Source organism: Penicillium vulpinum (genome assembly GCF_028829585.1).
Source record: "Penicillium vulpinum strain IBT 29486 chromosome Unknown utg000003l_segment0_segment0, whole genome shotgun sequence".
Classification (NCBI taxonomy): Eukaryota; Fungi; Ascomycota; class Eurotiomycetes; order Eurotiales; family Aspergillaceae; genus Penicillium; species Penicillium vulpinum.
This window is the reverse complement of record NW_026643243.1, coordinates 8,704,265-8,728,807: the sequence shown is the minus strand read 5'-3', so window position 1 is coordinate 8,728,807 and position 24,543 is coordinate 8,704,265. Positions and strand designations below refer to the sequence as shown.

General features: G+C 48.5%; 7 protein-coding genes across 7 annotated transcripts; 3 read left to right on the top strand and 4 right to left on the bottom strand.

Annotated features, from left to right (window-relative positions):
* Nucleotides 1–1,434: 1,434 nt before the first annotated feature.
* N7479_008343 (cytochrome P450) lies at nt 1,435–3,206 on the top strand (the record flags this gene model as incomplete). Its single annotated transcript, XM_057256037.1, has 5 exons — nt 1,435–1,666; nt 1,719–1,906; nt 1,966–2,090; nt 2,144–3,014; nt 3,075–3,206. The coding sequence occupies 5 exons, from the start codon at nt 1,435–1,437 to the stop codon at nt 3,204–3,206; spliced, it is 1,548 nt and encodes a 515-aa protein (XP_057109899.1).
* A 263-nt stretch (nt 3,207–3,469) lies between these two features.
* On the bottom strand, nt 3,470–4,369 carry N7479_008342 (uncharacterized protein; the record flags this gene model as incomplete). The annotated part of the gene is made up of 1 exon (XM_057256036.1): nt 3,470–4,369. One exon carries the CDS (start codon nt 4,367–4,369, stop codon nt 3,470–3,472), a length of 900 nt encoding a protein of 299 aa, XP_057109898.1.
* Nucleotides 4,370–5,033: 664 nt separating this feature from the next.
* Nucleotides 5,034–9,779, bottom strand: N7479_008341 (pentafunctional protein ARO1; the record flags this gene model as incomplete). Its single annotated transcript, XM_057256035.1, has 1 exon — nt 5,034–9,779. One exon carries the CDS (start codon nt 9,777–9,779, stop codon nt 5,034–5,036), a length of 4,746 nt encoding a protein of 1,581 aa, XP_057109897.1.
* A 584-nt stretch (nt 9,780–10,363) lies between these two features.
* Nucleotides 10,364–11,662, bottom strand: N7479_008340 (uncharacterized protein; the record flags this gene model as incomplete). Its single annotated transcript, XM_057256034.1, has 1 exon — nt 10,364–11,662. One exon carries the CDS (start codon nt 11,660–11,662, stop codon nt 10,364–10,366), a length of 1,299 nt encoding a protein of 432 aa, XP_057109896.1.
* Nucleotides 11,663–12,462: 800 nt separating this feature from the next.
* Nucleotides 12,463–16,198, bottom strand: N7479_008339 (uncharacterized protein; the record flags this gene model as incomplete). The annotated part of the gene is made up of 6 exons (XM_057256033.1): nt 12,463–12,537; nt 12,603–14,978; nt 15,032–15,495; nt 15,573–15,768; nt 15,818–15,868; nt 15,923–16,198. The coding sequence occupies 6 exons, from the start codon at nt 16,196–16,198 to the stop codon at nt 12,463–12,465; spliced, it is 3,438 nt and encodes a 1,145-aa protein (XP_057109895.1).
* Nucleotides 16,199–16,639: 441 nt separating this feature from the next.
* On the top strand, nt 16,640–20,124 carry rat1 (5'-3' exoribonculease Dhp1; the record flags this gene model as incomplete). The annotated part of the gene is made up of 7 exons (XM_057256032.1): nt 16,640–16,946; nt 17,030–17,310; nt 17,370–17,495; nt 17,557–18,756; nt 18,810–18,843; nt 18,906–19,452; nt 19,515–20,124. 7 exons carry the CDS (start codon nt 16,640–16,642, stop codon nt 20,122–20,124), a joined length of 3,105 nt encoding a protein of 1,034 aa, XP_057109894.1.
* Nucleotides 20,125–20,796: 672 nt separating this feature from the next.
* N7479_008337 (isoleucine--tRNA ligase ILS1) lies at nt 20,797–24,440 on the top strand (the record flags this gene model as incomplete). The annotated part of the gene is made up of 7 exons (XM_057256031.1): nt 20,797–20,958; nt 21,019–21,110; nt 21,185–21,353; nt 21,414–22,663; nt 22,726–22,851; nt 22,916–22,960; nt 23,057–24,440. The coding sequence occupies 7 exons, from the start codon at nt 20,797–20,799 to the stop codon at nt 24,438–24,440; spliced, it is 3,228 nt and encodes a 1,075-aa protein (XP_057109893.1).
* Nucleotides 24,441–24,543: the final 103 nt, after the last annotated feature.

Here is a 24,543-nt window from a genome sequence, read left to right as displayed (position 1 = left end):
ACTATTTTACACAAGGCACAGGATAGGTGAGAGCGAGGATATGTTCTCGCAGTATAGACATCTGATCTTAGACCCGAAGGAGCAGCAATGGCCGCTAACCCGAAGCGACGCACGATGTCCTCTACTGCGCAGCCCATTACCGAATTAATTTCTATACTTCGACTGTTATATTGATCTGATTAGAAGTTCCTGCTTATATAAGTTTTCTAAATATACATTTCTAAAGATCCTCAAAGACATCTGATCGCCTACAAAGATAGCATACTGTAATATCATCCAACTTATTGGTAAATACAGAGGCCATGTAAACGGCCAGCTATTCTGCTCCTATTCAATAACCAACCCAATATAAATGCAGGCCTGAATGGGAGGTATAGAAACCTTCAGGTACAACTTAACAACTATTGGAAAGTGCATATATACGTATCATTTCATATTATTAGGGAGATCTGAGCGGTAATCCTAAACGCTACATTGTTCCTTTATCGGTTTATCATCGGCATATTCTGACTTATACTTGTCTCATTCAATAGCAAATAAATAGATACCATTCATTACGACACAATTTTCTTTTTATGAGTGAAGTTTTTGGGAAATTAGTACATGAATATGGGCAGGTTTCCCATAATGTAATCAAACCTCAAGCCGCGATTTTTGATGTCATACATTGAGAATGCATATGCATTTAGGTTAATAACATACAACATAGTCAACGTCTGCAGCTTAATTTAATTCACAGAAACGGCTCAGTGAGAAACATCGGATATTGGTGGAGAATGCCACGGCAGTCGCTCCACAGTCTCAGTATTCTTGTGGATGCTTTGTTATTCCTATGCCCTATGAAAATGGCAGGAACACTGAAAATCTTGTCTCACACCTGGCAAAGAACTCTTGAGCATCTATCCTCCTATACTGTCCTTGTCCCTGATTTTTCGTGGGCAACAGTAATGGTAACGGCAACGGCAGACTCGCACGGCCCCCTCTGATGGACACTGTTTTTTCTGCATATCAAGAATATCTTTACTACTTTTGGCAACCAGGCCACGATGGTATCTTTGCCAGGAATGTACGCAACGATGGATCAGCCACAGAGCAGCGATTCTGAATTAGCAAGTTGAGCCGCGATCCCTTTAGGGCTACGATGTCCGTGTTACCAATGCTTTAGCGCAAAGACTGGCACAAATTGGGAAGGTTAGATGCACATAACTGCCCCCTGAAGGATAGCTTCAACCGTTTATACCTAGATTGGTCTAGGCTTGTAGAAGTGCCGTGGGGTGCTGTAATTTGACATAGCCCTTTGGCCAATGACATTTGGTCCCTTACTACAATATGGTGTTTAATGCGAGCCATTTGGGGGTTATTTCAGGAGGGACAAATTCCCTGCCTCGGTCAAAAAGGGAGATTTTCATCTTCCATGCGTATCTCTAAGCCACCATGGGTCTTGCAGAAAATGCCCTGTCACTGGTGACGGTGACCAATGTCATCCTGGGTCTTATTGCCTATATCACGTTTAAGTTTGGCTGGCAAGTTATTTACCATCGCTTTTTCAGTCCACTCGCAAAATTCCCCGGTCCTTTCTGGGGCTCTGTAACCCGTCTTTGGATTGCATGGCATAATCTGCTGGGCACCGAGATTCCAACTGTTTATGCACTTGCTAAGAAATATGGTTGGTTCTGATTTTATCTCCGAAAGGAATGTTTCTAAGTCAATTCTCTCAGGCCCTGTTGTTCGCATCACCCCAACGTTGTTGCTGGTCAACGATTATGAAAAGCTCCCGGAAATCTACCACCGCAATGCAGACAAGACTGGACACTATATCACTGGAAGCTTCGGCGAGACCGAATCTCTATTTAATATGAGGTCTCACAAGACACATGCCATGTTTAGAAAGCACGTTGCCGGACCGGTATGAGGATATATGAGTTCATTCGAAGATAGTTTTGCCAAAACTGACACCCAACATAGTACAGCTTCAGCAACATCAAGAAAATGGAACCACTAGTTGATCTGCGTATCACCGAATGGACCAGAAAACTCAGTAAAAAGTTCGCGAAGAGCGGCGAAGCCTTCGACTTCTCCTGGTGGGCAGTGTAAGCAGCACACGAGCCACATGACACAGCACTCAAACTAACAAGTCGATCAGTTACATGGCCTACGACATCATCAGTGAAATCGGATTTGGTGAGCCCTTTGGCTTCGTTGAAAAAGGCGAAGACATCGGCGGCCTAATCCAAGGCTTCCACGACGGCCTCCCAGCCTTCGGCCTTCTAGCCCGCCTCCATCCCTTCACCTCATGGGTAAAGACCACTGCCCTGAAAAATTTTCTCGTCGCCAAACCGGCAGACGACTCCGGCATTGGCGTACTAATGCGCTTCCGCGACCGGCTCATCGATCAGCGCATCAAGGACATCGAAAACGGCAAGAAAATTGATCGCACAGACCTACTCCAGACCTTCCTCGAGGCTCTCACAGAAGACGGCAAGCCTCTCGATCTAAAGTACATCCGCGCGGAGGTCCTGCTCGTCCTGCTCGCTGGCTCAGACACAACCGGCACCGCCTTCCAGGCCATGGTACATTTCCTCATGACGCACCCGGAAGCGTACGAGCGTATGATGGCGGAAATTGATAACGCAACTCGGAGGGGCCTCATCTCCGATATGCCACAGTACAGTGAGGTCCTAGAAAATCTGCCTTTCTATGTCGGCTGTGTGAAGGAGACTATGCGTCTGTGCCCGTCTGCGCCGAATATCTTCCCCCGATATGTCTCCGAACCTGGGATTGATCTTTATGGTCGCTTTGCGCCGGCTGGTACGGAGGTCAGCTTTAACCCGTACCTTGTGCATCGGGATCCGAAGCTTTATGGGGATGATGCTGAGGAGTTCAAGCCTGAGAGGTGGTTGGATGTTGAGAAGGCGAAATTGTATAATAAGTATAACTTTTCGTTTGGGTATGGGTCGCGTATTTGTTTGGGGAGGGATATTGCTATGATGGAGTTGTTCAAGGGTCCTTTACAAGTGAGTTGTTCTCTTGTCATGCGAGGCTTGTTATTTTGGGGTACTAACATGTCGTTTTAGTTCTTTCGTCAATACAAGGCAGAGAACGTCAAGGATAAGCCTGAGGCTAAGTTCATGATTAAAGGTGGTGTTGGATACTGGACAGACGTGTGGCTGAGCATCTCCCCCCGACCAGAGGTAAAGGCCAACTGAGATTTTGATGAGCTTTGGAAGGAATGCAGACAATAGATCTGAATATAATGCTAGTAGAAGGCTTTTTACGAAGAAAAGCTGCATTTCAATTTCCATAGGTTTCAGCTCGTAAGTTCCCCATTTCTTGCCTTTTTTTTTTTTTTAAACAAACAAGTGTGTATCATGCAGTCATTTCCATTTCCCCCGGTCTGGCTGATCTTCATGAAAATGTATCTTAAAAGATGAAACCGAACTTGATCTTAGCTCAAGGGTAGCAACCACGTTTATTCAGCATCATCATTCAGCCTGTCTCCTTGGCCAAATTGACTAACACGTTGAATAGGCCGGCGAGTTGAGGCGCCAGTCCTATGAATGATAGACACTGGCGACATTTTGGGTCTCTTAGAGAAATCCCAGAAGGTAGACTGATCATTGATCTTATTCAAGACTTCAGAGATTGCAGAGGTAAATGCAAGGAAGTCGGCGCAGGTGATATTTGCAGCTGGGTTCTTGACTAGACGTAGCTCATTGTTCCAGAACCTGATATGTTGTCCGAGTCTAGGTATAGATTGCAGCTCTTGAAACATGATGATGACCGCGGTGTATGGCGGGACTTGTCCCTTGAGGTCGCTGGTCAATTTGTAGCGTGATTTCAGAGCGGCAATGAATTCTTCTGGACTATCAAACTCAGAGCGGGTTTTTTTGATAAGCTTCAAGATCGCAGCGGACAGCACATCGTGTCCCTCATCTAGCATAAACTTCCGTGTTTCAGCCATGAATTCATCGGCAAAGGTCACTCGTCCACCACGTGCCATGATTCCCTGAAGTACCTTTGCATCCATTTTCTTCGTCAGCCAGGCTCGGACTTGCTGCGATAGCTGCCTCCATTTTTCTGCATTGGGGCTATCTCGGAAGGGTCGTTTGATGGTTGCATCGAGGAGATGGTGGAGCGTGAGAGGACGGAGGTATTGCTCGACACCCTCAAGCCATACATCAAAATTTTCTCTCTCTTTAAGTGGCTCAATGAAAAACACCTCGAATCTGCATTGGTCAGGCAGGTCGGTTGATTGATCCTCGTCGGTAGGGTTCTCGAACTCGACTTCATCCCAGTCGCAGTTACTTGGTGCGCCTGATTTCACTTTGATGCAGGCCGCATCGGTCGTTCGAGCGTCGCTGCCACTCATTGTGCCGTTATGAAATCCTTCAAACGATGGAGGAGCAGGCGAGGACTTCATAGCTAGGTAAGACAAAGTGGTAAAGGAGAAAAGAATGAAGTATGGAAAGAGAGAAAAGAGGCCGAAGAAGATAGAGAGGAAGATAAGCAGGCTACGAAGAAGGAAGAAGGAAGAAGGAAGAAGGAAGAAGAAGAAAAAGAAGAGGGAAGATAAGTGTGGAAGAAGGTATCCATCTGTGGACAGTTGAAAGTTTTTAAGGCAGATATCTGATCTGGCTACCTGAGTAGGAGATAACTAAGACAGAACGGCACTTCGAACGGTGTACAATTAATCTAGGACACCCGAATCCTACAGAACAGTGAGATAAATCAGAGAGAAGACAAGGACAAACGTGATGTGGAATAGTACAATATAATTGACCAAAATGGAATTATATGGATGAAAACTTTCGTATGAACACTGTCATATGAACATAACAAACAAGATGCAACTCAAGACATATTTTATTGAATGCTTTTTAGTAACCCGCTCACCACCGCTAAAACATGGAACATGTCAAATATGGAAGATCGAGGAAAGAGCCCGAGATATTGATGATGCATTCAGGATCATTCATTCAACAGTACCCATGACAGCATTCTAAACACAAAGACAATAAATGTTAGTGATGGAGCTAGAAAGGGAGAATATAACCAAGGTATTTGCTTACTCTTGCCTCATGGTACAAAGGAGTGATACCAGTCCAGTGAACGAACTGGTGCACACCCTGTCCAACAAGGACCTCCAGTCCAGGAATGGTACTCCAACCCGCATCAGATGCAAGCTGCATCAAGGCGGTGACAGCAGGCTTGTAGGCCATCTCAAGGAGAACACGGGGCTTGCTAGACTCGGAAGTACCATCAATCTCCTGAGCGCGCTTGAACATGTGACAGAGGGTCTCGCGCATGGCAGGGTCGATAGGACAGTCAGCGGGGATGGTGCCGATAGCAACCTGGGGAACGGTGTCAAGCTGAGCCTGGTTGTCTACAACACGGATGTTATAGTTGGTCGGGAAGGTCGAGGCCATGCCCTCGAGCTTGCTGGCGGTACGGCCCACCACATAGATCGGAGAGAAGCCCATGTTGTGGAGGGCGAAGATGGCAGCACGGGCAGTACCACCACCACCAATGACCATGGCACTTTCGTTGCCGCTGGAACCGTAGACGCCTGCGTTGCGCATGCATCGAACCATGCCTTGCCAGTCGGTATTGTAGCCAATCAGACGAGGGGGCTTGTCGCCGTTGGGGACGGGCACGACGGTGTTGACGGCGCCGATGATTTCAGCTTCCTGGGCGACTTCGTCGAGCAGGGGCATGATATCAAGCTTGAGGGGGATTGTCACCGAGGCACCACCGAAGTCGGAGGAGCGGATGAAGTCCTTGACATCTTCGATGTTGGTAGTCTCCAGGCGAGAGTACTCGTGTGGAAGACCCATTGTGCCAAAGAGGGTGTTGTGAAGGGCGGGAGACCGCGAGCCGGAGACAGGGGAACCAAAGATAGCGAACTTCTTGGCCTTGATCTCACCCATCAAGGAGAGACCACGGCGAATCTCTGCAGCGGACAGCTGACCAGGTGCAGCCTTGAAAGGAAGGCTGGGGTGAGACACCGGGGTCATGAAACCGTTCAGAATACGGCTGAGCTGACCACTGTCGCCCATGTTGATCGCAATCAGGGGCACATCGTGGGCTTCTTCTGCCCATGTCTTGAACTTCCGAAGGGCAGTGTTATCATCTAGGGTATTGGCAACACCAACCAGCTTGATCACATCGCCGTACTCCAGAGCACGGTTGTAGGATTGCATCCAGGACATGTTAGCCCACGACAGAGTGCCCTTGGGATCGTGGTGCGAGGCGATGATCTTAGAGTGACCCTTCATCTCAGTAACGGCACGAAGCATCGCATCGGGGAACGCGATCTCAAGATCCACGAATTCGCACCCAGAACGGAACGCTAGCCTATACAGCTGCAATGCCGCATCATGAGCATCATCAGGGAAGCGGCCGCCTTGACTCTTGGTGCGGATGGTGAAGATGATCGGTAGGCTAGTACGGCGGCGAAGGAGAGACATTTGTTCGTTGACGTAGTCAATTGAGGGGATGTCGCCGTCAACTGTAGGGTCCTTTAACAGGTCGACTCGCAGTTCGACAGCATCAGACCCGACACAAGCTTCAGTGATAATATCGCCCGATGGTTGGAGATCAGGCAGGGTCAATGAGACGAAGAAGCTGTGCTTCTTCTTCTTAATGATACTAAGGCTGTCTACTTGACCAGTGACTACCCGCATAAAGCGGGTGAAGTCCTCCGAGGCAAGGGCCAGATCTGTTGAGGTGGAGTGCTGGCTATAGTACTGGATGTTACTACACTCTTGGAACCAAGGCTTACGTCGCAGCCACACGCCCATCATGTCCTCCACGTAGGCAGGGCGAGTCTTATCAATCTGGAGGAAGTCCATCACTAGCTTGATATCGCGCATGATGAGGAGCACGTTGCCCTTGCTCTTGTGGTAGTCAGTAAGCAGCTTCCGTGCCTCTGGCATTTCGACAACACCTCCACCGCATGCGAATACATAGCCAGTGGGGTGGTCCTTCATGACGCGCCGAAGAACAGCGAGTTCTGCGTCTCTAAATCCCTCCCAGCCGCGTGCCTTGATCATCTCGGGGATAGTGATACCCTCAGAAGTCTCCAACTCTGTATCAAGATCGATGAACTGACGGTCAAGGGCCTTGGCAACCCAGTTGCCAGCGGTGGTTTTTCCGGCGCCACGCATACCAATGATGAAGACAGAGGCGCTGCTCCGCTTTTCATCGCTCGAGGCAACATGCTCAGCTTCCTTCAGTTCTTTGCCATTAAGGTTCACACTGAACATTTGCTTCAAGGCGTCCCACCAGCCAGGCCAGGTCTTTCCAACACATTCTTTCTCCAGAATAAGGGTAGACTGGGGAGCAATGAGAGATAGCACACTGAAGCTGAACGCGACCCGGTGGTCATCGTAACAGAAAACACCACCAGAGGGCTGGCGAAGGGTAGAGCGCTCGATGCCGTCGATCTCAAGACCATCGTCATGCTCACGGCACACTACCCCAAATTTAGCCAATTCATCTTTCATAGCCTTGATACGGTTGCATTCCTTAACACGCTGGTTTGCGATACCGTAGATACGAGTTGTGTGGTTTGAACCCTTGCCCCGGGCAACAGCCGCGAGAACGGAGGCAGTAAGGAAGGCATCTGTCATGGGCTCCATGTCCACATTAGGTAGCGGTTGCAAAACGCCATCAGTGGGCCCTGTAACAGTGGTGGAAGTATCAGTCTGTATAACAGAACAGCCCATAGGTCTTAGAATATCCACTGCGAAACGAGCATCGCCCTGAAGGGACTTGGAACCAATGTTAGGGACGGTGCAGGTGGTGCCAGTGACGGCCGCGATGGCCAAAGGATAAGTTGCAGAGCTTGCATCGCTCTCCACAACATATTCGGCAGGGTTCAAGTAGTGAGCTTGGGGAATATGGTAGGTATGCTCCTCGGTAGTAGACTTCTTCACGTCGATGCCGAATGATCTCATCATCGCAGTGGTCATGTCGATATAGGGCTGTGAAATGGGTTTACCACCAACCAGCTTCAACGTCACTGGCTCCTTGGCATACGGAGCACACATGAGCAGCGAAGAGACGTACTGAGAGGAAACTTTAGCGGCCAGATTGATCTTTCCTCCTGCAAATCCTCCAGAAGCGGCGATCTTGAGAGGCAGACATCCCTTGCTTTCCATGTACTCGACACCGGCACCGTTAACGGTAAGAGCGTCAACAAGATCGCCAATGGGCCTTTGCTTCATACGGTTGTTGCCGGTCAAGACACTCGAGTCAACACTGCTGGGAGTAGCGAGTGTAGCCACGGTGGTGAGGAATCGCGAGGCAGTACCAGCGTTACCCAAGTACAAAGGGGAAGGACTTGCGATAATCTTTCCACCTTTGCCGTTCACAACAAGGACCTCGCCTTCCTCCTCCCAAGAGAAAGTTGCCGCACCGAGTCGCTCGAGGGCATTCAACATGACCTCAGTGTCATCGGAGTGCAAGAGATTCTTGATGCGGCAGGTTCCAGAACCAAGCGCAGCAAGCACAAGGGCGCGGTTGGAGATACTCTTTGATCCGGGAGGTGCGCAAGTAACATTGAGCGACTTGGGCACTCCGGGGTGAACCTCAACGCTGGGAGCAAGGACGACCCCAATATCCTCATTAGAGACAACGCTGGCCTTTGGCTCGTGAGTGCGGCCAATTGCTGACAAGAGAACAACCTTCTTTTTTGGGCCATCATTTTTCTTGTCTAAAGCCATGTTGAACAGCAATTGGTCTACAGAGCAGTGCTTACCAGCAGTCAACTTACGAACTCGGGGATCTTTCATGGAAGTGGGCAAGCCGTAGGCCGAGATGCACTTCACCACACGAGCGACGGCAACACCCTTAAGGATGCCCAAATGTCTCGCAAGCTCTGCCTCCTTCACCATGCCGATTGCGACACATTCACCGTGAAGGATCTGAGGGGTAAGGATTGCCTCAATAGCATGTCCAATAGAATGGCCCCAGTTCAGGAGGTTGCGAAGGCCGCCCTCACGCTCATCTGCAGAGACCACAAATGCCTTGTGACGTGCTGATGCTAGGATTCTAGCTTTCAGGATATCCCGGATGCTGTCGAAGCGACCTCGGCCAGCCTTTGGCTCGCTGCGCACAGCTGCCAAGATTAAATCTGCGTTATCTTCCAAGGCAGTGAACTCCTCTTCACTTGAGATGGCAGCAGTCTTAATGACCTCGGCCATGCCATTGATGAACTCTCGGACGGGAAGAGTCTCGAGGAACTCAAGATCAATGTAGATTCTTGATGGCTGCCAGATGGAACCAATGAGGTTCTTACCAAGCGGAGTGTCAATAGCTGTCTTTCCTCCGATTGAGGAGTCCACCATGGCAAGGAGCGTGGTTGGGACCTGCACGAAACGCACACCGCGCATGTAGGTTGCTGCAACGAATCCAGTCAAATCCCCAATTACTCCACCACCCAAAGCAATGATCACCGTGTCTCTACCACATGGTGGGTTCTGGCTCAGCATCCAATCTTCGATGTCGGCCTTTGTCTGCCGTGACTTGGAGCTTTCTCCCGGGGCCGCATTGTGGACGAGGAGCCGCGGGGCTGGGGTGATGGAAGCGGCGGCAGCCTCAAAGGTCTTTTGAAAAGTTGGGGTATAAAGAGATCCGAGATTGGTATCGGTGATGAGAACGTAGGTCGTTGAGGGTAAGCCACTGATCAGGTCCTTTGCGACAAAATTGCGCCAAAGACCAAAATCAGCGACAATGCTCTCCTGGCCCAAGATGCTGATCTTGGTGGGTTCAGACATTGCGGAGGAGGAAATAGACGAGGACTTGGTAATGGCAATGTTCAATGACTGCTCATTTCATTCTGTGACTTCTTAGTACCCTGACTCACTGTACTTTCTTTATCTGTTTTACCCCCCCACAATGAATCTAGGGATACAAGGTGCACACCGATCATTTGGGGTAAAGTGGAGGATTATAGGAGATTTACCAACCTGGACAGGGTTAAGCCAAGAGCCAATAGTTTATCAAGAGAATATAATCTCTAAGTCAAGAGCCAACAAGACAAAAAAAGGAAAACCAGTATTGTTTCCCCTCCGGTGTCGCGGGCAGTTTCTTGACCGCCCGGTGACTCAATCTGTCGATCTATACTTCGTACTCCGTACACAGTCTGCGTTATAACACTCAGATCATCTACAATGTATATTATAAAAAAATGTACTTGTACATGCAACTTTCTTGACTAATCAAATGAGTTTTAATCCAGACTATGAGGAACTGCATTCTCTAAAAATTTGCCAAATTCCACATCTTAACCTCAACTTTTAATTTGGCCGACATCGCCTGTAACGCGAACACTACAAATAGCCGAAATCGTCTTGAGGATTCAGTCTTCTGTTAAATCAACTTCGATTACCGAATCTAACTCGATTACGGTGTTCGAGTTGACTGCATCCAACTGATCCAAGTTCGATGTGCCGGCCAATTCCCAATTGACTACGTCTAACTGATCTGTCGAGTTCAATGTACCTGCTAATTCCGAATTGAATATCGCCTGGACACGTTCCTTCGATCTTGTGTTGTGACCTCTTGATGATCGAGTCGTGCTTTTGGAAACACCAGTATTCCGCCGGCTGATTTGCGTCTTTGGAGCGGCCTGGAAACGTTTGCCGGAGCACTTTAATCCGGGGCCAGTGTTTCCGACAGGGCCAACTTCTTCTCGACGGCCGGTCTCACTAGCGCTCTGGCTCCCCATCTGAGCACAGTGGCTTGCAAGTTGGCCAAAAGCCCGATTATTGGCTGCGAGGCCACCCATGCAGCTCCGTTCAAGTGTCTGAGTATATAGTTCGACCAGCCCATCGATACCAGCGAACTGGGTACTACCGTTCTCATCTTTCTCAGGTTCATCAGACTCGACTGAGAGTTGGACTTGCTGTAATTGCTCGCATAGTTTGCTAGCAAATTGATACAATATCTCACGAGCGCCGGTATAATCCCTGATAGCTCCTTGTTTAGGTGGACCGATATCGTCGTCCCCCAAAGCGGCTGGAAGTGCATACCTGGGAACATATGCGTTTGCGGAGCCCGATGCTGTTGCTGGCTCTTCAATTTCGATGGGGAATATGGGGGATGGAATACCAAGTCTGCCAGTACTAGGTTCGCGGTGCCACCTCACCGGAAGTGCAGCTTGTGTGCTAGTTTGCACCCTTATGGCCTGAGACCCCCAGCGAAGAATAGCGAACGCATGAAAAAATTCGTATGCATCAAGCTCCGGGGGAGTCGTGTCGAGATTGCAGCGGGGAAATAGCGTCGGGACCAAACGTATGAGCTGAGTTATACACCAGTTTGCCGACGCAAAGATGAAGACCTCGGGAGTTACATTCTGTATACCGACTTGTGGGGGCGCAGGAGCTGTTGTGGCATACCCAAGATTATCTTCGTGAGCGTATTGCCAGAGTGCAGGAAATTTCAACTTTCGATCTTTTCTGAAGCCAGACCACATGGTAATAATTCTCCGAGTCTCCGTGTTATTATACCTTAATGCGTTGATCTCGTATGTTGTTGGCAAGTTCAAGGCACCAGCAATTTTGATTGCTGAAATGTACATACCACTAGCCCATTGATACTCATACAAAATCTCAGGTTCATAACAGTACTGACGAGATGGTATCATAGTTTCAGCCATGATGTATGGGTGACGCTCGATGGAAGAAGCTTGAGCTGTCTCCTTCGATGAGCATGGGCAAGTGGGTGAAAGATAAGTCTAGGTTCATGTGAACGGGTTTTAAATAGGCACCGTGGCTTGTTTGCTATATGAAAATGAGCCTAACGATCGGAAGCTCTTGTAAGCCCTTCTGATTTTCTGATCTTCCAAGGGTATGTCATATACCCAATCTACCTGGGCATGTCGCATGGTAACTTTCTATGTAGTACTATGCATATCCCTGGGGATAGAAAAGTCGTCTGTACAAATTATGCTTTTCACCCCTCTTCGCAAACGCCTTGGAAGACATAAAAGGAACATTCACAAACACATCCGAGTGTTCTTACATATCGCGTCCTGTATATTATCTTAAGCCAAATGTCTGCGTCGTTGAGGAGAGAAGCCGCTCATGCCGCTGATTATTCTTGTGCGATATACTCCGTAGATTTGAATCATTAGTTACCTGAGGGCATTTGTAAATTAAGGATTCTATCCATGTAACACCCACGAGCGAAGAATGGAAGATGTCATTTGAAGATAAAGCCGAATCATCCTTTGTATTGGACGCCAGGCTAACCTATGGCCCCTACTACTCGCTTAGGCAGGTAAAAAGCCAAGGGACGTGAACATATATGGGAAGAGTAAAGAGAAAGAGATAAATCTTGGAACTATACACAGCAGCTACCTATTCAAGCTGAGGCATTCCGTGGTATCACACCGTGAATCACTGAAAATTTGGAATCTTTGTTTAGCCTGGCTATTTACACATAGGCACATGTCCTTCACTCATCTTCCTCATCCTCATCGTCGTCCTCCTCAGCCTCCGAAACCTCCTCTCCGAGCTCCTTGAGCCGTTTCTAATAATCGTTAGTCATTCAAGGGTCAAGAGCAGATTAGGGATATATTGAGCTAGTGAGCATACCTTGTCCTCCGTTCGCTTAGCTTCAAGGTCCCCAAAGACAATTAGCAGGTCTTCCAGTTCAGACTGGGCTGACTGGCGAGCCTCCTCTTTTTCTTTGGCTTCATTCTTAGCCTTGTTGAGCTGGGCCTGTATGCTTTTAAGGGCTTCGGCCACACTGCGAGCGTGGGACTCAGCGTCTCTGGCCTTATCCTCAGCTTCTTTAGCTCGTGCTTCCAGTGCAGAGGTCTGTGATGCGGTGCCTTCTTGGGCTGTTTCAACATCATTGCTAGACTTCTGGGCTTTGGCAAGGTCTGACTCCAGAGCTGAAACAGATTGCTTTAGAGCTGCGATCTCAGCTTCATGCTCCTTTTTGGCTGAGGCGAGATTCGACTCAAGAGTCCCAACTGTATTATTGTGGCCAGTGAATTCAGTCTCATATTGCTGCTTGGCTGTAGAGAGATCGGATTCTAAGATTTCAACCTTGCTCTTGTAGTCACCAACTTCCACTTGATGCTTTTGCTTGGCGGCGGCCAATGTAGATCCCAGGGTTTCCAACTTTCTGGTAAGATCAGCAACTTCTACATCGTGAGTTCCCTTGGTGCTTTCGAAGTCTTTGATTCCCTTGTTGAGTTCGGCCACCTGTTTATCATTGGCTTTCTTGGTGTCTTCTAGTTCCTGAATCTTCTTTTCAAGGTCGGCGACCTGTCCACTGTGGGCCTCTTTGGTCTGGCTGATCGTGTTCTGCAATCCCTGGATCTTCTTGTTGAGGTTATCAACTTGACCAGTGTGGGATTTTTTGGTGCTTTCGAGATCTTGAATCTTCCTTTGAAGACCAGTGGTCTCTACGCTGTGAGTTTCATTGGACTGGCTGATAATAGTTTCCAACTCCTGGACTTTCTTATTGAGATTGAAAACTTCTCCTTTATGTTGTTCCTGGATGCGGGAAAGCTCCGACTCCAAGGCACGAATGGTTTGTTGCAGACCAGCAACCTCCCGCTCATGGTGTTCTCTCATTTCCTTGGCTTTTCTGCTTTTGCTTTCAGATTCCGCTGAAGCCTGCTTGAGTTGATGTTCAATGGCACGGAGCTGATCGTTATGCTGCTTGAGTAACTCGTTCTTGGAATGCGTATGTTCGTTTTCGAGCTTCGATAGCTGTTGTGATAACTCCTGTGTATGGCGTTGTTGTAGATATTGGTTGGCTTGTTGAACCTTTGACAATTCAACCGCGTTGGATTCATTTGTCTTTTGGTGATCTAGCTGTTCTTGATCAAGCATCCGTTGGATGCTAGCGAGATCAGATTCCAATGTTTGAAGGGTCTGGGTACGATCTTCAATTTCCGCACGCAATGAATCAACAAGCTCACGTGAAATTCCTTTTTCGACGCCATTGGCAACAACAGAAATCTCAAATCCGGGTTCGCGGTCAATGGCACGAAGCAGTCGGCTAAAGTTATCTTTGAGGAACTCAACGAATGAGCGGTCAAAAAACACCTCCGGCAGTCCACCTTCAAGCTGACCACCAGCAGTTTGGGGAAGGACCTCAAAGTCGCGGACCAATGGACATTCTCGAAGTCTTGTGATCTTGTCAATATACTGTTCCCTGCCAAGCTGCTCGATGAGTAACTTGTGGAGCGTGACGCGAGGGATTGGCGAGTCTTTGGTGGAGAACTCATATATGACGCCCAATAGCACGGTGCAGAGACCCGGAACCAGTTTACTAGGGGCGCGCTGGTGCTTGATTTCCTGCAACAAGGTCTGAATGCAGCTTCCCTCTCCAAGAAGATCATTCACGACATCTGGGTCTTCAAAAAGCCAACCACAGAGCAACATCAGATAGCCGACTGTGATTCTTTCATCATCGCCACGCTGTAGACCAGTGATCAGGTTTCCAACGACAGATTGTACACTAGTGACCACTTCTTCGCCGCTCTCAGCATCGCCCTCGGTGACACTCATAGCTGTTGCTTTCGCCTCTGCATCATCAAAGAGCAAATGGAACATCAGAACACAGGCCATCCACACTTGATACGGATCAGCATTCCCTCGCGCTTCCGGTGCAGTAAGTAGTACAGATAGAATATTGGGAATCCGATCCTGCCCGCTGGTGTGTCCTTCAATCGCTCGCCTGAGCACATGCATGCGAATTCCAGGATGATGGGCGAAAAAAGCTTTCATGCATTCGCAGGCAGCGAGTCGCGCGTCCAGAAGGTTGTTAGGGGCAGGTTCAAGACTGAGCTTTAAAAATGCTTCAATGACATTGATACGCAGGGGTTCATTTGCATCACCATTGGCAGCCTTGTCACCGCGGGTGTATGAGCCCCATAGGACTTCGATGTCACCGAATCTCTCCTGCAACGGTGAGTTGCCGCGAATCAAATCGGCACAAGTTGATAAGGCCTTTATTTGTCAGTGAGAAATACGGATTAAGAAGGGTAATATCAATATCTCACCTTTGAGGTTACACTGACACTAAACTTTTGACCGAATGCAATGCTAAGAACTTGTTCTGTCACGCCATTCTGCCAGAATGCAGTCTGGTTAATGGGTGTGGTCATGCCACCGCGTATCAAGAACAACTGAATGATGGCTAATAGGCCCCAGACATTCTTGTCTCGGTGGACCAGAGTCCACTGTGGTGCCGGCTCATTGTCCTTTGGCTCCTGTTGACATTCATGAAACAGCTGTGTTACCCTTTTCACACAACCGGTCTCGCGGAAAAATGATTGGTTGGAAACATTGAACCTCAACAAGTGAGCCAACAAGGAGAGGCAATCTTCCACTACATCGGTCCCATGAGTCAATGCTCCCTCTGCTTCGATAAGAGAGAAAAGTATTTCAAATGCATTCTCGAATGCTACAAGTTTTTGCAGCTCTTCCGAGGTGGGGGTCAGGGCAATCAACAAGACGAGAGCCTCTAGTCAATGAAGAAAACAGTTTGTCAGCTCCAAGCTTTCACATCCAACATGGACGCAAATATTCTACAAGACATACCGTTCCTTACTGGTTCCCTTGCATCTGTCAGGACTCTGACTAATTTGGAAATACCTAGCGGCGCTGTAAAAATGCATTCCTGTGTTCGTTCGGGTCGTGCGCTGCAAATGTGGGAAATCAATTGGAGTGAATAAAGGCGGGGATAAAATTCACGGTCTTCCAAAAGGTCGAGCAGGGTAGTTATATTATCTTGCCGCTTTGGAAAGGTTAGTCTATCATCTCGGGACTAAGATCACAATGCGTACCTGAGTGAATTCATCTGCCAGCCACAGAGCTATTTCATCCGACGCTTCAGGCTAAGCAAATATATGAGCAACTCGAGTGCAATTATCAGAGTACAAGATACCAACACTAGATTCATCAGGCGTGAAGAGCATTAAAAGGGTCTCGAGGACCACTTTGATGGTGTCCACATCCTCGCTGTCATTACGCAGACTGCTGATCAATGACCGCAGGCCACCGGAAGCGACCGATGCAGGGTAGAGTTTTGCAAAGCTTCTTAATCCTTGGATTGCTGCGCGACGATCTTCCAACAATGTAGCACTTTGCAGTCTACTGCTTAATACGTCGATGGTGTCCGTAGCCGTTTGTTTGGCCGGAGCTTGCGACTCGAGGATTCGGAACATCGTAGTTGATTCGCAATATCATGGTCATTGCCGGCCGAGGGCATAAAAATTTGTAGTCATATATGAGATATCAAAAGGGGAAAAAGTTAAGAGATTGGTTCGCAGTAGAAAGCTGTCCTATTGTACTGCCAAAGGGGGCTAATGGCCGATCTTGGCCCAACCCGCAGAATCGCCGACCGCCCGGAATTTATCTTTTCGTCAACGGCAAGCTCGCTTTCACTACTCTCAACCTGCACCGCGATCATATGTGCGGTTGTCTCTCTTTTTACCTCTATTATATGCTTTAGAGGAGTCTGCATCTCATCTGAGCTGGCTCAAATTGCATCTCATCCACGAACAGAGAGATCGCGCCTGCGCCTGCCCGAACCCGATCAACTGATTGCGACATAACAGTACTGGAATTCTCCAAAATATTCACACCACGAGTGTCGCATTACCATCATGGGTGTCCCAGCACTGTTCCGATGGCTCTCCAACAAGTATCCGAAGATTGTCTCTCCGGTTATTGAAGAACAGGCCCAAGTGATCGATGGAGAAGAAATCCCAATCGATATCACCCGTCCAAATCCCAATGGCGAGGAGCAGGATAACCTTTATCTGGACATGAATGGTATTGTTCATCCGTGTACTCATCCCGAGGGGAAGCCTCCCCCAGCAGATGAGCAGGAAATGATGATGGAGATCTACAAGTACACCGATCGCGTGGTCAACATGGTGCGCCCCAGAAAGCTTCTTATGATCGCTATCGGTATGTCTATATTCTAAGAGGGCTTGCAATTCCCTGATGTCTTCCAAGTTGGCGATTTCGACTGACCTCAATCCTATGTATAGATGGTGTCGCCCCAAGAGCGAAGATGAACCAACAGCGCGCGCGTCGATTCCGCTCGGCGCAAGAAGCGAAGGAGAATGATGAAAAGAAGGAAGAACTCCACAAGATGCTCGCCAAGCAGCATGTTACGAAGACCGGTGACCAGTTGATTCGGGAGGAGGTTGTTCAGAAGACCTGGGACAGCAATGTCATCACGCCAGGAACGCCTTTCATGGATATCCTTGCTGCCTCATTGCGGTACTGGATTGCCTACAAGCTCAACACTGACCCAGGCTGGGAAAATGTATGTTTTGGTCCATTCTCTTGGTACTCATGAACATGTGAACATGCTGACTTTGACAGTTGAAAATCATCATTTCGGATGCCACAGTCCCAGGAGAAGGAGAGCACAAGATCATGAATTTTGTGCGATCGCAGCGAGCATCGCCTGATCACGATCCCAACACTCGTCATGTCATCTATGGTTTGGTGAGTTTGTGGTGGTTTTTCCAAATCAATTTTCTTAGATCACTAATTTCAAATTTAATAGGATGCTGATCTGATTATGCTGGGTCTTGGTACTCATGAGCCTTACTTCCGAGTACTGCGCGAAGACGTGTTTGCCCAAGACTCAAGACCTCGGGGTTGTAGACTTTGCGGACAGACTGGGCATAAGGCCGAGGAATGTCTAGGCCGCCCAAAAGAGAAGAATGGAGAATTCGACGAGAAACAGCATGCTGCCCCTCTGAAGCCATTCATTTGGCTTCATGTTGCCGTGCTAAGAGAATATCTTGCCGTGGAACTTCGCGTTCCTCAGCAACCGTTCCCATTCGACCTGGAACGTGCACTGGATGACTGGGTCTTCATGTGTTTCTTCGTCGGAAACGATTTCCTTCCCCATCTGCCTTCTTTGGATATCCGCGAAAACGGAATTGATACGCTGATCGCAATTTGGCGTGACAATCTTCCCGCCATGGGAAGCTACCTCACCAAAGATGGAAGCGTCGAGTTGAAAAACGCTCAAATTATCTTACAAGGACTGGCTAAGCAAGAGGATGCAATCTTCGCACGTCGTAGGCAAGCAGACGAAAGAAAGCAGGCAAACGAGAAGAGACGCAAGGAACAAGATGCAGCTCGAAACGAAGAGCGTTCTCAAAAGCGAAGGCGGAGTTCTCCCCAGCATGACTTGACAGCTGGCGATCGCTCTCGCGGCGAGCCCGTCCCTCCCATGGAACTCATCACTCCTGGTCGAGGTCACTTGAACAAGGAAACCAGAGAGCTGACACACAGCATGGTCATCAATCGGGGAGCTGTGTACCGTGCTAACATGGGGAATAAGAGCGCCGCTGCTGTGCTGAAGAGTAAACTCATGAAGGGCAACCAGGCTGGAGCTGGAGATAGCGAGACTCCAGTCACAGATGGCGAGGATGTATCAAGCGAAACCCCAGAGCAGACGTCTCCTGGAGTTCTCGGAAAACGAAAGGCGGATGAAGCCGAACAGGCTACCGAGGCAGGAACACCGGGAAGAGACTCTCCGCCACCCGTTCCTATTGTTGCCGATAAGCCCAAACAAGATGAGATCCAAGAAGACACTGTCAAGCTGTGGGAGCCAGGATACGCCGATCGATACTATGAACAAAAGTTCGGCGTAGACCCTAAAGATTTAGAATTCCGCCACCAGGTCGCTCGCGAATATGCGATTGGTCTTTGTTGGGTCTTGCAATACTATTTCCAAGGCTGTCCCTCTTGGGTATGTTGTTAATCTCTCGTAATTATGATTGAGCTTCGCTAACCTGATCGCAGACCTGGTATTACCCAAGGCACTATGCACCATTTGGTGGGTTTACTCTCTATCTTTTTTCTTGAATTTCCATAAAGAAGCTAACACATAATGTACAGCCGCTGATTTCGTTGATATCGCCGACTTGGACGTCAAGTTCGAGAAGGGCACGATATTCAAGCCATTTGAACAACTGATGGGAGTCTTGCCTGCCGCGTCTAATCATGCGCTGCCAAAAGTTTTCCATCCTCTCATGGAAAATCCCGATAGCGAGATCATTGATTTCTACCCGGAGGACTTCCCACTGGACTTGAACGGCAAGAAATTTGCCTGGCAAGGCGTGATTCTTCTCCCTTTCATCGACGAAACTCGTCTTCTAAACGCCATGGCGAAGGTATATCCTCTTCTTACTGAGGATGAAAAGATTCGCAACTCTCATGGTCAGGATGTCCTTCTGGTATCCGACCGAAATCCCTTGTACCAAGATCTTGTCGCGAACTTCTACTCTAAGAAGCCTGGTCCGGCACAATATCCCCTTAAACAGGATGTGAGTGGCGGCCTGGCTGGTATCGTCGAGCGTAGCGACACCTATGTTCCCCATAGCTCGTTGGTCTCGCCATTGGAAGCACATGGGATGCCGGGAGTTGATGACGATCGTTCTCTCACGTGAGTTTAACCTTCCCATCTCCGCAGTTTCTTTCATATACTAATCTTGGAACTGATCAAAGGGTTGTTTATAAAATCCCGAAGTCTTCTCATGTCCACAAGTCTATGCTTCTCCGTGGGGTGAAATTACCCACGCCAATGCTGGATTCAAATGATATCAGAGCCACCCAGAACCGATCCCAAAACTCGGGCCGATCATTTGGTGGCGCACCTTTCCAGGGCAGAGGGCGTGGAGGCCGGATGAACTACGCGAGTGATCGCCCAAACCCATTCGCCGCACACCTTGACCCGAAGTTCAACTCCGGCCCACAAGGTGGTCCTGGCGGTGCCCCCATGGTACCTCCTGGATGGGTTCCCCCTGGCCAAGGATACGGAGGTTACGCTAGAGGACCGCCTCCTCCTCCACGTGGCGGGATGTCACACCAGTATCCACCTCAACACCCGCCCCAACACCAATCCCAACACGGCTATCAACAGCCTGGGGACTATTATGGCCAGCAAAATAACCAGTATAACCAGGGTGGCCAGTACAATAACGTGCATCAATCAGGCTATGGCTCGCAGGATTATCGTGGGGGCAGAGGAGGTAACCGTGGAGGCCGCGGCCGTGGTGGGCAGAACCGAGATCACTACTCCCACAACCAAGGCGGAGCAGGGTATAATCGGTACTAAAAAGTAAATGAGGGTCCAGCTTTCTATTTGGCTTTATTGTGGCTATCTCTTCCTGCTTCTTTCAATACGCCATTGGTATCTGTTGACACGTTTGGGAATTGGGCATAAGGAAGAAATGGAGTTAAGGAAAATGTAAAATGGATTCATTTGATGTTCCAATGTTCTCTTTGTTGCCCTTGCAGAGCATGCATGAGTTGAGCCCCTGTCTGATACGCCAAGGTTAGGTTATACGTAGTATACTCCATAGACCAGAGTGCTCGAATCGTATAACTACATTGTTGTATGTATGTGTCCATTCCTTCCTGCATTAGTGAACTATAATTGGCAGTAAAAAAAAACACAGTCTACTCACGATGTAGTCCCCTTTCAATATAAAAATACAAGGTACCTATGGTCACCTAGTTACGGAGTAGTAATTCGCCTTTTTGGTTTTTTTTTTTGGTTTTTTTTTGGTTTTTGATTTTTTCTGTCCATTCTAGGAGCCCTTGCAGCTCTCGCAACCCTAAAATGATACTTGTCTGGTTGTAGAAAGGCGGTGTGTATAGAGGGGTCAAGGCAACAAGGCACACTGGCAAAAAAACGAGGCGGGGTGACTCACCCGCAAGCCCTGAGAGATTGTTGGTCGCAGTCAATCTTCTCTCCACTTTCGTAAACCACTGGAGTCACTACATCATGGATTTTCCTGCAGAAGAAGAGCTCGTGCTCGCTCGGTGGAGGGAGATCGATGCTTTCAAACGACAAGTTGAACTTTCGGCTGGAAAGCCACGCTACGGATTCCTAGACGGCCCTCCGTTCGCTACTGGAACCCCTCATTACGGACACTTACTTGCTTCGGTAAGATCGCAACGAACAATTTGCGAATGAGTTGGGAGTAGCTCTAATACTTTTTACCAGACTATCAAGGATGTGATTCCCCGTTATTGGTCTATGAAGGGATTCCATGTGGAGCGCCGTTTTGGCTGGGATACACACGGTGTTCCCATTGAGTAAGTTCAATTCAATTTAGGACACAATTTTGCTCAAGACTGTGTAGCTTGGGTTTGGCTGACACAAAAACTAGATATGAAATCGACAAAAAATTGGGCATGTCTGGTCTGCAGGCGGTCCAGGAGATCGGAATCGAGAAATACAACGAGGAGTGTCGGTCGATTGTTATGAGATACGCGACAGAATGGCGCGAAACCATTGAGCGGTTGGGTCGCTGGATTGACTTCGATAACGATTACAAGGTACGCTGGAGAAAGCCTGACCCTCTGTGTCCCTTTATTAACGCTTCCCTTGTCACTTAGACCATGAACCCATCATTCATGGAATCTGTCTGGTGGGTTTTCAAGGAGCTCTTCGATAAGGGCCTCGTCTACCGCGGATACCGTGTCATGCCTTACTCCACCGCTCTCAATACGCCGCTGAGCAACTTCGAAGCCCAGCAAAATTACAAGGATGTGCAGGACCCGGCCGTTGTAGTGACATTCCCTTTGCTGGATGACCCCGAGACATGCCTACTTGCGTGGACCACCACCCCATGGACTCTCCCATCGCACACCGGTCTGTGTGCCAACCCCAACTTCGAATACATCAAGATCTACGATGAAGCTACAAAGAAAAACTACATTCTCCTGGAGGCTCTTCTTCGCACCATCTACAAGGACCCGAAGAAGGCTAAGTTCAAGATCGTCGACCGCATCAAGGGTTCTGACATGCTTGGATGGAAGTATACCCCTCTCTTTGATTATTTCTATGAAGAATTCAAGGACTGTGGCTTCCAAGTGCTGAATGACGAGTATGTCACTGCTGAGGATGGTGTTGGTATTGTTCACCAGGCTCCTGCATTCGGTGAGGAGGATTACCAAGTCGCCATGAACCACGGCGTCATTTCTGAGACTCGTCTTCCCCCCAATCCCGTTGATCCTCAGGGCTGTTTCACCGCTGAAGTCCGTGACTTTGTGGGCCAGAATGTTAAGGCTGCTGATAAGGGAATCATCAAGCTTCTTAAGGGCAATGGTCGTGTTCTTGTTGATAGCCAGATTACTCACAGCTATCCTTTCTGTTGGCGGTCGGATACCCCTCTGATTTATCGTGCCGTGCCGTCCTGGTTTGTGAAGGTCAAGCCTATCATCCCCGACATCCTTGATGGCATTGATAAATCTCACTGGGTCCCCTCTAATGTCAAGGAGCGGAGATTTGCTAGCTGGATTCGGAACGCTCATGATTGGAACATTTCTCGAAACCGATTCTGGGGAACACCGTTGCCATTGTGGGTTAGTGATGATTTCTCAGAAGTTGTTGCTATCGGTAGCATCGAGCAACTTAGGGAATTAAGTGGCTATGAGGGTGAACTCACCGATATTCATCGGGATAAGGTCGATCACATCACGATTCCTTCTTCTAAAGGAAACGGAGTTTTGAGACGTGTTTCGGAGGTGTTTGATTGCTGGTTTGAATCAGGCAGTATGCCTTTTGCAAGTGTCCATTATCCCTTTGAGGGTGCAGAGGAATTTGAGGACCGTTTCCCAGCAGACTTTATTGCCGAGGGACTTGAGTAAGTTCCCCATTTTTTTGCCATTCTCTGTCAGGTTTCACCCGCTAATATTGGTATTTCAGTCAAACTCGAGGGTGGTTCTATGTACTCAGCGTGATTGGAGTTCACTTGCGCCAAAGACTACCATACAAGAATGTAGTGGTGAATGGCATTGTTCTTGCAGAGAACGGCCTGAAGATGTCCAAGAGGTGTGTAAACGCCATTTCAATATGACCACGACATGAACCCTATCTAAATGTGCTAATTTCACAGGTTGAAAAATTATCCCGACCCATCGCTGATCATGAACTTATACGGGTGAGTTCCGCAGTTCTTCACCACCCCCCCCCGGTTTTTCATACTTTTTCTGCTCTTCGGGAATTTCCCCATAGGACTCTCATTGACATTCAACAGGTCGGATGCTCTTCGATTGTACATGATCAACAGCCCTGTCGTTCGTGCCGAGCCCCTCAGATTCAAAGAAACTGGCGTCAAAGAAATTGTCAGCAAAGTGCTTCTCCCGTTGTGGAACAGCTACAAGTTCTTCGAGGGTCAGGTGACTCTCCTGAAGAAGGCTTCTAACATTGACTTTGTCTTTGATCCTACAGCAGAGAGCACCAACACAAACGTCATGGATCGCTGGGTACTTGCGAGCTGTCAATCACTACTTCTGTTCATTAACCAGGAGATGGCAGCTTACCGTCTGTATACCGTTGTACCACGGCTCTTGGAGTTGATTGACAACACGACCAACTGGTACATTCGCTTCAACCGCAAGAGACTAAAGGGTGAAAATGGCGTTGATGACACCTTGCACGCTCTGAACACTCTCTTTGAGGTCCTCTACACTCTAGTTAGAGGCCTTGCTCCTTTCACTCCATTCATCACCGACAACATCTACCAGCGCCTTCTTCCCCACATTCCCGAGTCGCTCCGCGCCGAAGACAGCCGTTGCGTACACTTCCTTCCTTTCCCCGAAGTGCGTCAAGAGCTCTTTGATGAAGTTGTTGAACGCAGAGTTGGCCGGATGCAGACTATTATTGAACTCGGCCGTATCTCGCGTGAACGTCGGGCCATCGGTCTGAAGACCCCCTTGAAGACACTTGTCGTGATTCACAATGACCCGCAATATCTGGAAGATGTCAAGTCTCTCGAGTCGTACATTCTCGAAGAGCTGAACGTTTTGGAGCTTGTTCTCTCCTCCGACGAAGCCAAATACCATGTCGAATACTCAGTGACCGCTGACTGGCCTGTGCTAGGAAAGAAGCTGAAGAAGGCTGTTCAAACAGTCAAGAAGGCCTTACCTACTCTCACTAGTGATGACGTGAAAGGATATCTCGCGGACAAGAAGATCTTGGTTGATGGCATCGAACTCGTCGAGGGTGACCTCGTTGTAAAGCGAGGAATCAAGGAGACTGACAACTCCAAGGGCATGGAAACCAATACGGATGCTGACGTGTTGACCATTCTTGATATGGAATTGTACCCAGAGCTAGCTCATCAGGGTCTAGGTCGTGAGATCATCAACCGGGTTCAACGACTTCGCAAGAAGGCTGGTCTTGTTGCCACCGACGATGTGAAAATGGAATACACTGTGATTTCGGACCCGGATAACATTGGCCTTGATGAGGCTTTCAAGTCTCAGGCTCAAGCCTTTGAGAAAGTTCTGCGTCGCCCAGTTGAGCAGAGTGAGTTTAGCGGCGATAAGCTTCCTACCGGAGAGGAAGAGGGCACTATCTCGCAGGAAGAACAGGAGGTGCAAAACGCTACTTTCTTGTTGCGCCTTCTCAAGCTTTAAAAGTCAAACAAAAGAACATACGTAGATCAGAAGTCTACTTTTTTTTAACTATTTCTCTTGCTTTGAATAAAATTACATGCCTTCTATCAATAGTAGTATCTTC